This window comes from Patella vulgata, chromosome 5, assembly GCF_932274485.2.
Source record: "Patella vulgata chromosome 5, xgPatVulg1.2, whole genome shotgun sequence".
NCBI lineage: Eukaryota > Metazoa > Mollusca > Gastropoda > Patellidae > Patella > Patella vulgata.
This window is the reverse complement of record NC_065883.2, coordinates 48356230-48374043: the sequence shown is the minus strand read 5'-3', so window position 1 is coordinate 48374043 and position 17814 is coordinate 48356230. Positions and strand designations below refer to the sequence as shown.

The 17814-nt window shown below is 35.9% G+C and overlaps 1 protein-coding gene and 1 long non-coding RNA gene across 8 annotated transcripts in view; one reads left to right on the top strand and one right to left on the bottom strand.

Moving 5' to 3' along the window:
* The window catches only part of LOC126821204 (uncharacterized), a 163188-nt gene that overhangs the window by 26353 nt on the left and 119021 nt on the right, over window positions 1-17814 (top strand). The window lies entirely within an intron of this gene.
* LOC126821157 (dipeptidyl peptidase 3) overlaps window positions 1-17814 on the bottom strand; it is a 183136-nt gene that overhangs the window by 69449 nt on the left and 95873 nt on the right. For all 7 annotated transcript variants that reach the window (XM_056100758.1, XM_050549511.2, XM_050549513.2 and 4 more), the window contains 5 exons: window positions 16088-16218; window positions 15647-15705; window positions 15231-15425; window positions 13337-13443; window positions 10282-10374 (listed from right to left, as the gene is read on the bottom strand). In XM_056100758.1, the coding sequence (XP_055956733.1) occupies window positions 10282-10374; window positions 13337-13443; window positions 15231-15425; window positions 15647-15705; window positions 16088-16218 (585 nt within the window). The remainder of the gene's footprint in view (window positions 1-10281; window positions 10375-13336; window positions 13444-15230; window positions 15426-15646; window positions 15706-16087; window positions 16219-17814) is intronic.

Below are 17814 nucleotides of genomic sequence, written 5' to 3'. Positions count from 1 at the left end.
GTTTGTTTTTCATTTATTTCTACTCTGGTTTATTTCCTAGCTACTTCATTTAATTTTCAGATTTTGCTTTTCAGATAACAACTTACTTTCATTTTCAGCTTTATTTTTCCGTCTACATTTCCCCTTATCTCTTTTACATAATAACATTAACATTGTGTTGTACATATTGGACTTGTATTTTGACATTGATTTTGATTTTGATTATTGGTTGGTAATTTGTAATTGAACATCAAGTTTGTTTTGGTGTTTTGATATGGAACTTTGGCTTTTGGATGTGATCAGTGAATTTTCATGTTGGTGTTGTTGAGCTATATTAGTATGGTGGTGTGTATATATACTGTAATTATATTATTTTGTGAATATTAATGGGTTTCATATATTGTTAGCTGCGTCAGTTGACAATAGTATTTGGAGATTGCGTTCAAGAATCGTGATATTGTTGTGGTGTTGTAATATTGCAATTTATGGATTGTGTTATTTCATTTGTTGTGATTTATTGTGATTATATTTTTCATGATATACACTTTTGTGTTAATATTTTTCATATTAACACGTGTGTGTGTTTGGGTCTTGAAGGTGATATTCATGTGTGTATATTTTGCGAATCATACTCCTGTGCATTGATTGTTTTATTTGCGTATTATTTTTGTTGATTAATGCGATAATCATTTGTGATTTAATTTCCGATTGTAGTGTTGTGAATATTGTGTTTGCGTGTTTTACTATTATCAACTATGGATTGTGGTGACACATGTGAAGACGCTGAGGACAAGGAGTTGATGAAGGACATAGCAAGCTTGATATCATCTATTCAGGATTTACAGAATGAAATAAGCAGCTTTAAGGCAGATGCGTGTTCTAAACCTGTTTCGATGTACCCACTCATCAATACAGTGTGTCCTGTTACAGATGTGGTGAACTTGGTCATGTTGCCAAAGGTTGTAGACAATGCACTTCGACTTGTAACGCACCACAGTTAAACTGTTGGGTGTCTCCGACGAGGGACAGTCTGGAGACACTGTTGATAGTAGTCCCCCACAGATTATTGGAAAGAGTAATATTACAGCTGTTCAAGTAAATGAAAATGACACATCAGCACTGTTAGACACAGGTTCTACAGTATCTACCATCACAGAATCTTTCTTCAAGTCATATTTGGAAACAGACGAATGCTGTATAACACCATTGGAAGAGATAATTCATATAGAGAGTGCTGGAGGTCATCGTTTACCATATTTAGGTGTTACATGTTTATCTCTAAGAGTTCCCAGCTTAAACTTGTCTGTAGTAAAGAATTTATTTCTTGTTGTGCCTGACACACCGTATGGAAAGACTGTTCCAGTCTTGATCGGAACCAACATTCTGCGACCTATCTTGAATCAGGTGTTAGCCAAGCATGGTCATGATTATTTAAATCAGACTGGGATGCCTGCTACCTGGAGTTGCACTTTTAGATGCATGAAGATTCAGGATAAGAAGACAGAAGGAAGAGTAGGCCTTCTTAAATGTGCAGAAACATCATCGTTAGTATTAGGCAGCAACAAATCTATGTGTTTAATAGGGAACATCAGTGATTGTCAACTTACTGGAAAACATCATGTTATATTCCAACCTACATCAGAATCTATGTTACCATCATCAATGGAAGTAACACCAGCATTCCTTGAGGTAGATTTTGACAAAGTGGAACCAGTTATAGTGAGAATTTCCAACTTATCTCTATCGCCAATTCGTGTTTTTCCTCATTCTGTGATGTGTGAGCTACAGATAGCTGATTTAGTTGATCAACCAAGTGCTACGGACATGAACATAACAGCTAGTTCCACAGCTACTGCAAAAGACTTCATGGATTCGATCGATTTTTCATCGTCGTCTGTTAGTGGAGATCGTTTAGCGGAGTTGAAGGAATTTCTTCGTAGCTGGTCATCAATCTTTTCGCAGCATGATACGGATATAGGATGTGTAAATTTAGTGGAACACAAGATCAAGCTTACAAATGAGACTCAATGTAAGATGAGGTGAAGAAACATCTGAAAGATTTACTAGAAGGTGGCATCATACGCAGGAGTCACAGTCCTTGGGCATCACCTATTGTACTTGTGCGGAAGAAAGATTCATCTCTTCGGATGTGCGTAGATTATAGGATGCTCAACCAGCGTACTGTTCGAGATGCCTATGCTCTACCAAGGATTGAAGAGATGTTAGATAATTTAGTTGGTGCCAAATATTTTTCTGTGTTGGATATGAAGAGCGGCTACCACCAAGTGTCTATCAAAGAAGAAGACAGAGCCAAGTCAGCATTTACTGTTGGACCTCTTGGGTTTTATGAGTTTGTTCGTCTCCCTTTTGGATTGTCAAATTCACCGGCCACGTACCAACGCGTAATGGAGGATTGTTTAGGTGATCTTAATCTTAAAATCTGTGCAATATTCATCGACGACCTGATAATATTTAGCAAGACTTACGAGGAACATCTTGAACGTATGTCTATGGTTTTTAACAGATTGCGACAACATGGTATTAAACTCGCTCCTAAAAAGTGCAAGTTCTTTCAAGAGCAAGTGAGGTATTTAGGACATATTGTGTCTGCTGAGGGGATACGTACAGATCCTCAGAAGACAGAGAAGGTGGAGTTTTGGTCTAGACCAACTAATGTGGAGGAGCTGAGGAGATTTCTTGGGTTTGTAGGATACTATAGGCGTTTTGTGAAAGATTTTTCAACTATAGCCAAACCCTTGAATGATCTGCTGATAGGAGTTGGAGGACCAACTAAGAAAAAAAGGGGAAGAAAGGTGCAGAACAAGAACTCTGTGAGAGAATGGGCTTGGAAGCAACAACAAGAAGAAGCCTTTGTGAAACTGAAATGTTGCCTAGTAAATCCACCCATACTAGGATATGCAGATTTTACCAAACCATTTACAGTGCACACTGATGCTAGTGGGCAAGGATTAGGCGCTCTGCTTTATCAGGAACAGGACGATAAGCAACAAGTCATCTGTTATGCCAGTAGAGGACTATCTAAAGCCGAGAGGAACTATCCTGCGCATAAACTGGAGTTTTTGGCTTTAAAGTGGGCTGTCACAGAAAAATTCCATCAGTATCTTTACAGCAACAGCTTTACTGTGTTTACAGATAACAACCCCTTAACTTACATTCTTACCACAGCTAAGTTAGATGCCACAGGCCATCGCTGGTTAGCAGCACTTACCAACTACAATTTTTCCATCAAATACAGACCTGGCAAGAAAAGTGGAGATGTCGATGCCCTAAGTAGATTAGGAGATACCAACAGCGCGGAAAAAAATAGATTTATTGAGTTGAACGAAGAGATTATAGGAGCATTGAAAGATATCGAAACTGCCAGTGGGTACATTCATTCCATCAGTATGTCCCAACAAGTGATTCCGGATGCCATCAAGAATTCTTCGCCAATGGTTGACACCAAGACTTGGAGACAAAAGCAGCTTGAAGATCCTTTGCTAAAGTTTGTTTTAAATGACACAGAGAAGAATATAAGACCAAGCCGAAAGCCTACATGTCCTGAAGAAGCAGGTCTGCAGAGGGAATATGGACACTTCGTCCTTAGATCCGGAACTCTTTTTCGACGGACGGTATACAAAGATCAAGAGAGGCTGCAGCTTGTTCTTCCCAGAGCATACAGAGGTGAAGCACTCCAAGGAGTACACGATCATCTTGGACATCAAGGAAGAGATCGTACTGTTAGTTTGGCGAAAGACAGATTTTATTGGCCTAGAATGACAACCGACATTGAAGAATACATCCAACAGTGTCCAAGATGTCTTAGGAGAAAGGCAACAGCAACAACATGTCCTCTAGTGAACATCACATCCAGTCAACCATTAGAGTTAGTGTGCATGGACTATGTGTGTATTGAAGAGTCCAAAGGAGTATACGACAACATCTTAGTAGTTACAGATCATTTTACCAGATATGTTCAAGCCTTTCCTGTACGTAACACCACAGCAAAAACAACAGCGAAAGCGTTTTTTGATGGTTTTATTGTTCACTATGGCATTCCCCAAAGAATTCACAGTGATCAAGGTCAACAATTCGAAGAAAAGATCATCAAAGAATTGTGTCAACTAACAGGTATGGATAAATCAAGAACCACACCCTATCATCCCCAAGGCAATGGACAGTGTGAAAGATTCAACAGAACACTACTCAATATGCTAGGAACGCTGCAACCAGAACAAAAGAGAGATTGGAAGACCTATGTCGCACCACTTGTACATGCGTACAACTCCACTAGGCATTCAGCTACCAGATACTCTCCTTTTGAACTGATGTTTGGCCGTAAACCAACCCTAGCGATTGATGTCATACTTGGACTTGTCAATAATGACGATGAGGGTAAATCCTATAACACCTATGTGGATGACTTGAAAGATAAGCTTGAATATGCATACAAGACAGCTTCTGCAGAAGTTAACAAAGGCCAGGAAACTCAACAGCGGCAGTATAACAACAGAGCCAGAAACATCAAGATAGAACCTGGTGATCGTGTGTTGGTACGACGATTAGCGTTCAAAGAGGGAAGATACAAGATTTCGGATAAATGGGAAGACATCGCCTACAAAGTGCTGAGCCAACCGAATCTGGATATTCCTGTTTACAAGGTTAAAAGTGAAGATGGTGGAAAGCGTGTACGTACTCTCCACAGGAACCATCTTTTACCAATTAGCGCCATACCAGAATGCATATCTCCAACAGCATCATTGAAACATCCAGTAGCTAAACCAAGGAAGACCAGAGGTAATGTTTCAATTAAAACCAACAATGAAGACGATAAAGGGAACAGTGACAGTGAAGAAGATGAAGAACCTGTGTATCTTGTGGTTGAGACAGACTTCCTGCCTCAGGCTAGCTCCACAGCTGATGACACAGGAAGGGAAGATGTTATCGTTCCGGAGCTTGAAGAAGTCCTTCAAGATGGTGTAGAAGAGGGCCAAGTGACGAAACTTTTAATATCATGGATTTAGCTGTTCAAGTTATCAAAATCCATTGAAAATCAGTATACTTGTTTGTCTCAAGACCTTTAACTCTGTGTATCAATCTGAAGTCAATCAGATGATAACTTTAGCCTCTAGAGCATCCACAAGATATTTTCAAATGATCAAGGGCCATAACTCTGGCAGTAATTATCGGAAATTGATGAAAATCAATAGGCTTCTTCATCTCATGACCTTAAACACTGTGTATAAATTTAAAGTCAATCGGATATTAACTTGGCCTCTAGAGCATCCACAAGATTTTTTGAAGTGATTAAGGGCGATAACTCTTGCAGTAATTATCGGAAATCGCTGAAAGTCAATAGGTTTCTTTGTCTCATGACCTTAAACACTGTGTATAAATTTAAAGTCAATCAGATATTAACTTTGTCCACAAGATATTTTGAACTGATCAAGGGCCATAACTCTGGCAGTAATTATCGGAAATTGCTGAAAATTAATAGGCTTCTTCATATCATTACCTTAAACACTGTGTATAAATTTAAAGGCTTTCAGATATTAACTTTAGCCTCTAGAACGTCCACAAGCAATTGTGGATGCCAGACAGGCGGACGGACGGGGGCGACGACAATATACGTCCACATTTCGATGTGGGCGTATAAAAATTCATCAAAAAATATTTGTTCAGATTTTGATGGAGCACGATAAATAATAATGCACCGAATTAAATTATTTGATATAGATACATTGGAATCAAGGTATTCAAAGCTGTCAAATTTATCACCAGTTAAATTACTTAAAGAAATAGTTGATTTATGGATTAAAGCAACACCGCCACCCCTTTTGTGTCGAGGAACATTAATTATTGAAAATCGGGTTGGTACCAATTCACAAATTGATGAATCAGAACTATCCGAGAGCCACGTTTCAGTTAAAGCTAATAGGTCCAAATCGTTATCACAGATGATGAATGTGTTTATAACTTGTGTTTTATTCATAACCGATCGACAGTTTAATAAGCACATTTTTGTATTGGCTGAACCATTTCTATACTTATTAATAGGTTTTTAGGATTAATAACTGAAGTAACAACTGAATCATACGGTTCGTAATAAGGCACTTGATGTGACGATGTTTTGTTTTTCGCCGAGTTGGTTTGTTCATTAAAATGTACTTATCCGTGTCCTTTAAATCTTTATAAATCCTTTTGCTGACATTGAGTGGTACTCTGTTTTTAAATTGTAGTTGTTGAGATTTTGTATCCTGAATGAGATGAGAGGATCTCACACTGTCATTATCAAATCACACTTAAGAACACAAACAGTTCACTGATTGTTGATACAGTCAATGTCATGCTTCGTTAGCCACTATTTAATATCAATAAAATCTTAAATTTACACTTATAAAGCTACAATATTCCAATTTTTAAAAGTACTTCATATCCACAAGTAAAATCACATTAGATTTGGACACTGATTAAAATGAGAAACTAAAAGAACAAGAGAGAGATACGGAGGAGCAGCCTTCACCCTCAACTCTCAACTTAATTATATAAAGATATGTTTTAAGTTTCATCAAAATCGGATCAAAATTGTGACCTCTAGGAAGTCAACAACCTTGATATGGACACAGATCACTAAAGATTTCCCATTGACTCCAATGTTAATTCTCGTATCTTAGACCGGCTCTAACTTTTTCCCAAATTTTCGTTGGGTAGAACGCTTTCTACCACAGATGGAGCAACATGTGGCAACCACTTGCCCAAAAGCACGTATGAGGTTCTTCATGAAAAACTTGAGATACACAAGCTGGAAGTAGAGACAAGTAAACATGCAATTTCAGGCCCTACATTTCAACGTAACCAACCTCTCAACTCTTGTATCCTTCCGCATCAAAATTATGAATATTCACCAAAACCTGGCAGGAAATGTATTTTCAAACCCTTTTCCTCAATTCTACACCAAAAAGTCAACAAAAATCGCCATGCAAAAGGGGGAAAAAGGAAAAGGGAGAGGAAGACTAAAAATAGCTTTGGCCCTTGTTTCGTGGGTGACGGCGTAGGAATATTTGGTGATCTGTGTCCTATATAGGGGTGAAACTTCAGGGATCACCAAAAGGCCTTTTTTATTTCCTTCCCATGTGTTCTGGCAACATGCCGGTGAAAGAAAATCAAAATCAAAGAATAACTGTAAAAATGATGGCCCTTTAAGTACACATGCTGCTTTATGTACACTGGTGCATCTCAGGTCCATAGGCCTTTTGTGCTAAAATTTAAAAATCTTTCTTATTAAAGGCAGTATCTGAGTTCTGTGAAAAAATTAGACAAGTAACAAAGAAACTACATACAAAACACTCATAATTTGGAATTTTTTTCAAAAATATAATTTTTTACTGCCATGTGATGAAAAATGTACAAAATTTACATGTAGCATCTCTCAAAATACCAATAATTTTCCACTTTTTTAAATATCCGGACGGACAAGAAATATATTTTTAGAATCTGTGGACAATATGCAAACAGAAAAAATGCAAACCAGTTGCAATGATTGTAATATTAGAGATCTATACTGAAACATGTATGCCTACCCCCTGAACATGCCACTGATTGAATTAATCTAATCTATGGTTGCAGAACTTACATTACCAAAGGAATCTGTCTAACAGCTATGTTTTACCATCCCTGGCTAACATATGCACATATAAACTAAAATAGGTGCAATAAATATGAATTATGGTTAAAAATAGGCCTTGATGAATGAAAAAAATGCCATATTTGGTCTATGATCACCCCTCTCTAACAGAAGGGTCACAGAATACACAATTTTCACAAATTTGGGAATATTTCAATGTTTCCAACATCTCAAACCTCAGAGGCATGTTACAAATTTGTATTGCAATCCTTGTGCTGAAGCAAGATGTCTGGAACTTTACATTAATTTCCTGAAAAAATGAAGTCAAAAAAGTAGTCATGACAGACTTGACAACATAAAAAGAGGCCTGAAAAGGAGAAAAATTAACATTTTATTGTTTTATAGGCAACATAAATGCAGCAAACACCACAAATGCTGGATTTTGATAAGAAAATATTGAACATTAAACTGACATTTACACATCTACACCAGTTTTATATCTGGGTCTGGTCTCATTGGCCTGAAATGCCTCAGGGTTCTACGTTTGACTCTGAACAAATAAGGGTTAGAAATCCTTGAAATGCACAAAAAAAATATTTTTGGGTGAAAAATAACATTCTTAGCTGTAATTCAACCACAAATTCCAATTAAGATCATTTACATGTCAACACAGGTGCATTTAAATCCCTCAAAACACATTAATAGAAAAGGGTGGGGTGGGGCATTTATTGCCTCTCTAAACAGAATGATGGAGTAAAAAATGTCTAGAAAGGCTGGGATATTGCTTCCTACATGAAGGAAATGCAAGAATTTAATGTTTCAAAGAAGAAAAAAATGCTTATTCTGGGTAAAATAGTGGCAAAATTGAGCCAACCCCTGTTTTGAACATTTTGTACAAACCCATCTGCTGTACATTATTAACTCAGTGTTACCAATTTTCAATTTTCTGTAGGAAAGCTGGAGCTATTTCTAAACCTGACAAACATGTAGATCCCATCTAAGTTATATTAGCAAAGAAAATATGGGCATTTTTAGACATTTTGACTCATTTTAGTAGTCATGAAAATATTAATTTCTACATCCAAATGGGGGGAATCTCAAGATTTTTTGTGAATATTCCTGATTTTTAGACAAAATTTGGTGAAATTTCAATACTGTTCATTTTATCTGTGCTTTCTGAGACTGAATAAGCCAACATTGGGCATTAGAATATTTTACTTACTGTTAAAAATTCAATAAAAATTGAAAATTGAGAAATTTGCAGTAAAATCACAATTTTTCTACAAAACTTTGATTTTTTTTTTTTAATTAACTTTTTTTAGTTTTTCTGTTGTCAAACTATTTTATTCATATTTTCTGAGAATTTAATCTTCATATTTTCAAAACTAAGGCATATCAGTGACAGCCTTATCACACACAGACAGGACACAGATCACTAAAGATTTCCCATTGACTCCAATGTTAATTCTCGTATCTTAGACCGGCTCTAACTTTTTCCCAAATTTTCGTTGGGTAGAACGCTTTCTACCACAGATGGAGCAACATGTGGCAACCACTTGCCCAAAAGCACGTATGAGGTTCTTCATGAAAAACTTGAGATACACAAGCTGGAAGTAGAGACAAGTAAACATGCAATTTCAGGCCCTACATTTCAACGTAACCAACCTCTCAACTCTTGTATCCTTCCGCATCAAAATTATGAATATTCACCAAAACCTGGCAGGAAATGTATTTTCAAACCCTTTTCCTCAATTCTACACCAAAAAGTCAACAAAAATCGCCATGCAAAAGGGGGAAAAAGGAAAAGGGAGAGGAAGACTAAAAATAGCTTTGGCCCTTGTTTCGTGGGTGACGGCGTAGGAATATTTGGTGATCTGTGTCCATATACCATATTTTTACACTATTTGCGTACAAGGGGCTGCGGCCATTATGTCTGTCAGTTTTAGTCCGATTTTCACGAAATTCGAACTCAACCATCATTAGCGTATAACTGTGATATATTCACACATTTTTTTTATAAATCGGATAAAAATTGTGACCTCTATAGGGACCACAGGCTAAAAACGTGATTTTTCGTACATTCAAGGGCCATAATTCTGGAAATTACGATTCCATATGCGCGAATCTCGAAAGGAACCAAGATCTTTGGGTTATAAACATGCATTTCAAGTTTCATCAAAATCGGATCAAAATTGTGACCTCTAAGAGTGTCCACAAGCTAAAAACGTGATTTTTCGTACAAACAGGGGCCATAATCCATGAAGTTATGGTCCGATACATGCCAATATCGAAATGAATCAAGATCTTTGGGAGATTGACTTATATTTTAAATTTTGTCAAAAGTGGATAAAAATTGTGACCTGTAGATTGTCCACAAACAAATTGTGGACGGACGTCTGGACAGACAAAGAGGGGCGATGGCATAATACGTCCACATGAAAATATAGACATATAAAAATAAACTGCATTTTAAATCAGAACTGCATCCTTTCGGCTTCTAAAGGTTATTGCTGCAGGAAACAAAGCGACTCAATGAGTAAGGGGCAGGCTTACGGCACCTAGTCGTTCAGATGAGACGAAAAATCGAGGTCACATGAACATGTTAGTTTGCACATAAAAGAACTCTGACAATTGGAATCCGATAAATCAGCACTCTATGTGAGCACTGCATAGTTTACCTTAATAAATAATTTGCCACTTCCATGACCCAACAATTCATGTAGACCAACTTGTACTTCAAATGCTGGTAATTTCAGTTTTATGAATAAATCCTGTATTTAAAAAAAAATGGTTGCTAAAATTATGTACAGCAATACTTCTTTTATATATTGTTATTAAACCTAGTTTCTTCTTTAATACATGTCTTAAAAGGACACAACCGTTTTAATCTGGGTAAGAATTAAAACATTGATTTCTATTTAGGAGATCAACACCGACTGTTTAGAATGTAGAGGACTGTTATTGTCCATTTGATACCGCTTCTAACGAAAAATTTAAGCGGTATCAAATGGACAATAACAGTCTGATCGATTCTAAACAAGAGGTGTTTATCAATATTGTAGCCCAAAATATTTAACAATTTTCCTGGAATTCTTTCCATCGCGATGACTGACGGTCGTTTTTTTCAAAGTCGTATGAAATGAAATGAAATGGGGTTTAACGTCCTACTCTTCTGCACCTAACCTGGGCTAATTGAAGACGGGCATACGCCATTCAGTGTGCTATGAGGGAAATTTTGCCCGGGCAGCGGCGCTACGGCCTACTCTTATATCGAATTCCAACTGCCAAGGGATCTTTTACGTGCACGCCAATGTGTACACGGGAACTCAGTTTTTCGTCCCATCCGAACGACTAGGCAGTTGTCCTTGTCAGGCCCTCCATTCTGCATCACTGACAAGGGGAAACCACGCCGGGAAATCGAGATGAACTTTCTCGGCCAATGCAGGGATCGAACACCCGACCTCCAGGCTAGCGAGCCAGCGCCTTACCCACGTGATCCCCTCAAATTCGTATATAGATAAAGTTGCGACAACTGTACGTGAAGCTATAAATTTCATATGACGTCAAGTGTACAAAGACGCCATATTGGGTCACAAGTAACAGTACCTACTCACTATAATATGCCTCATTATATTGCTGTGTCGCAGTTGGATAGATATTTCATAGATTTCCTCGCGAAGAAGAATGTATAGGAGAAATAAAAAACCAAACATTGTTTAAACAAAAGTATAGCTGAACATACTATTATTAAGCTTTCATATTTCACATGAAAGATTATTGTTTCTGTTATTATTTATTTTTTTGTTGTTGATCTCCCACAAATTATTATATCTCACAAATCTTATATCTCAGAGTCTAACCATGGAATCTTTCTGAAACCATGACTCCCCCCCATCCTCAAGAATGGGTGGTGGATGTGGATTAAAACTATTTTCAAAATGTTTTACGAATTCGAAATCACCAAATTTTACGAACGAAAAAATTAACAATATTTAAGTTCATTACTTCTCAAGTTTTTTATATTAATAATTATTTTTGTCGATTAGGCCAACTTTGTCAAAGACGGGAAGCTTTATTATCGGATGATGGGTGCTGATGAAATTTGGGATTTATATTGTAATGAACAATTTCAAAGTCTCGATCATACTTTATTTAATCATACAAAAAATAGTTAAGTTCCCAATGGGTGGTGTGTATTTTAAATCCGCAAGAAGCGTGACCCAATTATTCATTCCTTAAACATCGAGTTTGTGTCTCATTTCCGAGATAAAATAGCACTCTGCATTTCCCGACTGACATGTATCTACCCCAAGTATCATGACCTTTGAGGCATTTTAATGGGTAACATTTCTATATCCGTGACAAATCAAAACCAATTTCGTCCAACAAACGATAACTAAGCAAAACTGCCCTGACTCCAAGTCATGTGGATCGCAAAAGATATTAGTCAACAGAATAGATATTGATAGATTTTGTGTCAAACCAAATGTCAGAATATTATGTCCGACCAAAAATTTAAAATGTCAGGCAAAATGTTCATCCAGCCTGACATGGTGTCAGACATACATTTGAAAGTTATTTCCAGGCTTGCTTGTGTTGTCATTTCGACAGTGTGATTTTTACTTCCCAAAACACCCTGGGTATGTAAATAAGTCTCTGTCCTATTCATATCTGTATCAGTCTGTCTTGTATTTTTTGTTTAGAATATATGACCATCAATTATTTACGGTCCATAGGGTGTTCAATAAATTGTAGTATTTTTTTTTATTCACTTATTGAAAATCTTTGAATTTGACCAGTCTGATTATGACCATAGCAACCATTATTGTCAGACCAGCCTTGAAATGAAATTTACTTATTATCTTTCACATGTATTAGGTATAGAATTTTTTGTCACTGAAAAGAGTCTAGTACCCAGAAAATATTCATTCGCAGTGAGTCGCCCAAGAAATTTAGAGGACTGTTATACTCATTCGACACCACTTTTCGACCAATCTGAATCCAAGAAATTTCCATTTTGGGCTACAATAAAAGTTGAGATGTTACAATGAAATGGGCAACATCTGACTACTCCTAACGAAATGAAAATCTGAAGAGGCATTAGTACTTTGAAGAAAAAGAGAGAGCAATAGGGTTTAATGTCTACTCGACGCAAACTAGGTCATTTTGGGACTAACATATGGTTCATTTTATTTGAATAATGCTACCGCAGGGTTTTTAGCAGTGAGAGGACCCCCCCACCCCCCATCCTCCGTGTACTTTGGAGACCTTTGCCAGTTGTTAATTACATAATTTTTAATTAGACATGCCTATTGATTTACATTGGATTATATGCCAAATTTGAGATAAATTTGCCAAGCAAGAAGACACAATTAAGATTAATACGTTTCAACTGCCAACGGAGACAAATTTGCATGGCTAAGATATAAACGTTTTAGTTCACAATTTACATGTTATAGAAAGCTTTAAGTAAACTTTTCAAGGAGCGTATAACTGATCATACTTTAATCTAAGCAGGTCAGTATTTGTATTTTCAATAATTAGGTGAATCTGAATCTAAGGATGCCTGAACGTCATGTTGTCCAAAATTAATGGCTCTTTAATCGAGTTTTCATCATCACAAATCAAAACACCATCTTGATAAACGTCATGCAATATTCACTTTATAAAATCTAAATCAAGGAGGTCAACTTTTTTAAATTGTAAACTATGTAAATAATAGATACATTTTACCTTATCGGCATCAGACAGAAACGTAACTTTTGAATCTTTATAGCCAGCTGTTAGAACATTGCCTAATGACACATTTTTAAAACCTTCATTTTGTCGAATGTCGTCATCTGAAGAAAAGATAGGTTGCCAGGCAATGAAATATACGCCCACAGCAGTCAACAAGAGTTGTTGCATATTTTTTCGATTGTCGGTAATGAAACATTTATAATACACTAAAATCTGATTAAGAGTGACAACTCATTAAGTAATTATCAGAAAATCATTAGAATTTGTTTGGCTTTTAGTTCTGCCCCATGCTAATGTTTAGTATACGAATCATTTAATATCATGTATTTATCAAAATACATTGATAATCAATGTACTTGTTCGTCTCAAGGCCTTAAACTCTGTTTATCAATCTAAAGGCAATTGGATGATAACTTTGGTCTCTAGAGAATCAACAAGATTTTTCAAAGTGATCCAGGGCCATAGCTCTGGTGGTAATTATAGGAAATCATTGAAAATAACTGGGCTTTTTCGTCTCACAACCTTAAACACTATGTATAAATTTAAAGTCAATCGCATATTAACTTTAGCCTCTAGTGCGTCCACAAGATTGTTCAAAGTGATCAAGAGCCATAACTCTAGCAGTAATTATCAGAAATCGTTGAAAATCAATAGGCTTCTTTGTCTCACGACCTTAAATACTGTGTATAAACTTAAAGTCAATCAGATATTAAATTTAGCCTTAGGGCGTCCACAAAGATTTTTCAAAGTGATTAAGGGTAATAATTCTGGCAGAAATTACCGGAAATCGTCTCATGACCTTAAAAACTGTGTATAAATCTAAATTCAATTGGATATTAACTTTAGCCTCTACTAGCGTCCACAAGATATTTCAAAGGGATCAAGGGCCATAACTCTGGCAGTAATTATCGGATATTGTTGAATATCAATAGGCTTCTTCATCTCATGACCTTAAACACTGTGTATAAATTTAAAGTCAATCGGATATTAACTTTAGCCGCTAGAGCGTCCACAAGATTTTTCAAAGTGATCAAGGGCTATAACTCTGGCAGTAATTATCGAAAAATCGCTGAAAATCAATTGGCTTCTTCGTCTCATGACCTTAAACACTGCATATAAATTTAAAGTCAATAGGATACTAACTTTAGCCTCTAGAGCATCCACAAGCAATTGTTGACGCCGGACGACCGGGGGCAACGATATTATACGACCACATTTCAATGTGGGCGTATAAAAAGAAGATATTAAATCAAGATTTTGAAATATAAATAATAATGATCTTTTAGAGGAATTTTGAGGCTTTAATTCTCTAAGGAGCATGTTTAATAATTGACATTTTGTATGCTGATCTGGTCTCCAAGAAATCTACCAACTAATTTTATGTCATGGCTCTGATTGTCAAGACTTAAATATAACTTTAGCCTCTAGAGCATTCACAAGCAATTGTTGAAGTTGGACGACCGGGGGCGGTGACAATATACGACCACATTTCAACGTGGGCGTATAAAAAGAAGATATTAAATCAAGATTTTGAAATATAAATAATAATGATCTTTTAGAGGAATTTAGAGGCTTTAATTCTCCAAGGAGCATGTTTAATAATTGATATTTTGTATGCTGATCTGGTCTCCAAGAAATCTACCAACAAATTTTATGTCATGGCTCCAATTGTCAAGACTTAAATATAACTAAACAAATTACATTAAATTTAGACTGGACAATCAGGTACGGTATCTGTTCCAGAAGCCCGCACAAAATATTGGTTTTGTACAAATTTCGCACTTAAAGATATTGCGAACTACATATGTGGAAGGAAATAAGAATTTGCGTCTTACATACATGTCTTAATAATTCTTATAAATTTATATAGAAAAGATTGAAAACTTACAGTTAGGAATGTTAATACCAGCAGGAATACCACTTCCACCAAATGACAAGACATCTAATGAAGTGAAATCAGGACGTAGAAATGTATCTTTCTCATATTCTGTTGGCCAGGGTAAATGAGCTAGTAGATGTTCAGCATTTTCAACTAATTGTGTAAATTTCATACTCATTTCTTTATTTACCACAGCCACAAAACCTGGTAACAAATAGAGGGCAATAACAGGAATTAGAATGTAGGGTTGGAAATATTATGAATGATTGAAATGGGGCTTAGCATCCTACTTTTCTGCCACAACATGCCTATTGAATATATGTGTGCATGTATATCATAGCAGGCTTTATATGTCATTGAAACAAATAACACCAAGACTGTAACTTGTTTGTACATCAGAAGTAATAATTAATGTAACGTCATACCTTCAAACTCTCCTCTTACACCATAGGGATCTCTGTACGATTCTATAAAGCCAATATACCTACAATAATTATAATTTATACAAATTGATGTGGTAATATCTAATCTAAAGCAGAAATACAATGCATGTTTATAGATCAACACAAGAACTTTCTTAAATACATGTAGTTCTTAAATTTTATATATATGAACCACTATTGTGTTATGAAACTTATTTTTTGATAGTTGTACATTTTATGTGCACTGCTGGTGTGTGTATTAAAATAGCAACTGTTGTCTTCTGTTAATGAAATAACTATCTCTTAGAATGCATATAATTGTGCTTTCTGTATCATTTGTTATATTGTGTAGTTATCCTGAGTTGTCTACTGATAATTCACAATTTACTAAGTATGTTTTGTTAATAATTTTATAAGATTTATAAAAGACATTAAATATATTACATTTCAACAATTGGTGATTTGTTTCTTATCCAGAATCGTGAGCCATCTTTATGAGCTGGTAAAGAACCAGAGGTAAAGCTCTTAATATATTCATCTAACATCCGAGATTCATTGTCATTTGCTGTATACTTCTGAAAACGTAAATCAACTAAAAGATTTAGAATATACAATAGTACAATAATCAACATGATAGTATACACAGTGCATTAACATGTTTTTATGATTATTAAATATTATGATTTTTTTTTTATATAACTGCACTGACAGTAAATAACTTATCTCCAGTCTATGAAGTAGTGTTCAGCCAGTGTTATGTGGATAAGAACGTCCCACCAGTAGCACTGGTGGTATTAATGGTTGCAGTCATCTTCTCCTATGTTCATACAGGGTTTTACAAGCCTATGTCGCGCCCCTTTGCAAACTGTAACTGCTTTGTTTAGTGCCTGCGGCCAGTTGATGTTTTATGATTACAGAAATTTTAAAATACAATTTTTATATGCCCCCATTGAAATGTGGTTGTATATTGTCGTTGGTCCGGCATCTACATGTTACAGTATTTCTTTATATCAGGTTCTGGATGACAAGACTAGTTTAACATCTTATAATACTTTTATTCTTCTTCTAACATATTATATACAAAACTTAAGACTCCGTAATTAGCTTGTGTTGAGGGAGCCATGTCCTAGCTTGGCATAAATGTGCCAACTCTCGGGCGCTCTCCCTGGTTCCGTCTCCTGCCGAGCCAAGGCGCCCACGGCCTCAGCTCTTGTGTCCTGGCCGGACCCGAATGTTGATTCGTTATTAACATACACTGGTTACCTCTAATAAAAACAGCAGTGCATTTCCCCAGTTTTGTATTGTTTCTGAATATCCCCTACTTTTTTAGAAGAGTATAGACGAATGTTCGGAATTTAAAAATATTAGATAGCCAATGTCTCGGAAAAGATTCAGTTTTTCGAAAAATGTTATTTGTTTGAAAATAGGTAAAGATTTTCAAAAAGTTTATATATTAGGATAGCTGACCTAATTACGATTCTAATAATATGTATTGAGTTATTGAAATTTAATTTTCAATATTTTGACATTTTTGCATTTATGGCACATTTGAACATGGGATTCTTCATGGTGATTTCATCTCATATTATTATAGAGCCCTGCGACCATTGAAGTGCCCAAACCGGCTATTAAACTATCCCGACAATGATCTTCATACCGGAAGTATTCAAAAAACGAAAAAAAATAAAGGTTAAAAAACTGGTGCTCTTGCGAAAGAGTTGATTTCTCCGCCAGATATTAACAGACCAAAACAACTCAACTATTGTTGGATAGTCCCATTAATGGACTATCATATGACATCTAAATGATACGATGCTTAGGAAATAAATTATGGTACACCGAAAATCTAGTATTTTCTTCTTTTGGAGCCTTTTGGGACCCCTTTTTTTTTCGAAATCAATACCTACGATTTTTTCGTATCAGTGGTCTATGGCGTGAAAAAAGTTGAAAAATACTTAAATTACTGAAAATGCTCTCTTTTTTTTCTTTTTTTTTTAAAACAGCTCAATGGATGCTTCTGACATTTCTGGTACAGAAAGTTAAGTATCGACACAACTTGTTAAAAGTATCCCGACAATTATCCCAAAACCAGATGGAGTAGAAAAAATATCCCATATACATGTATATATATGAAAAAAAAAACATAAATAAAAAAACCAGCGGCTGCCAGG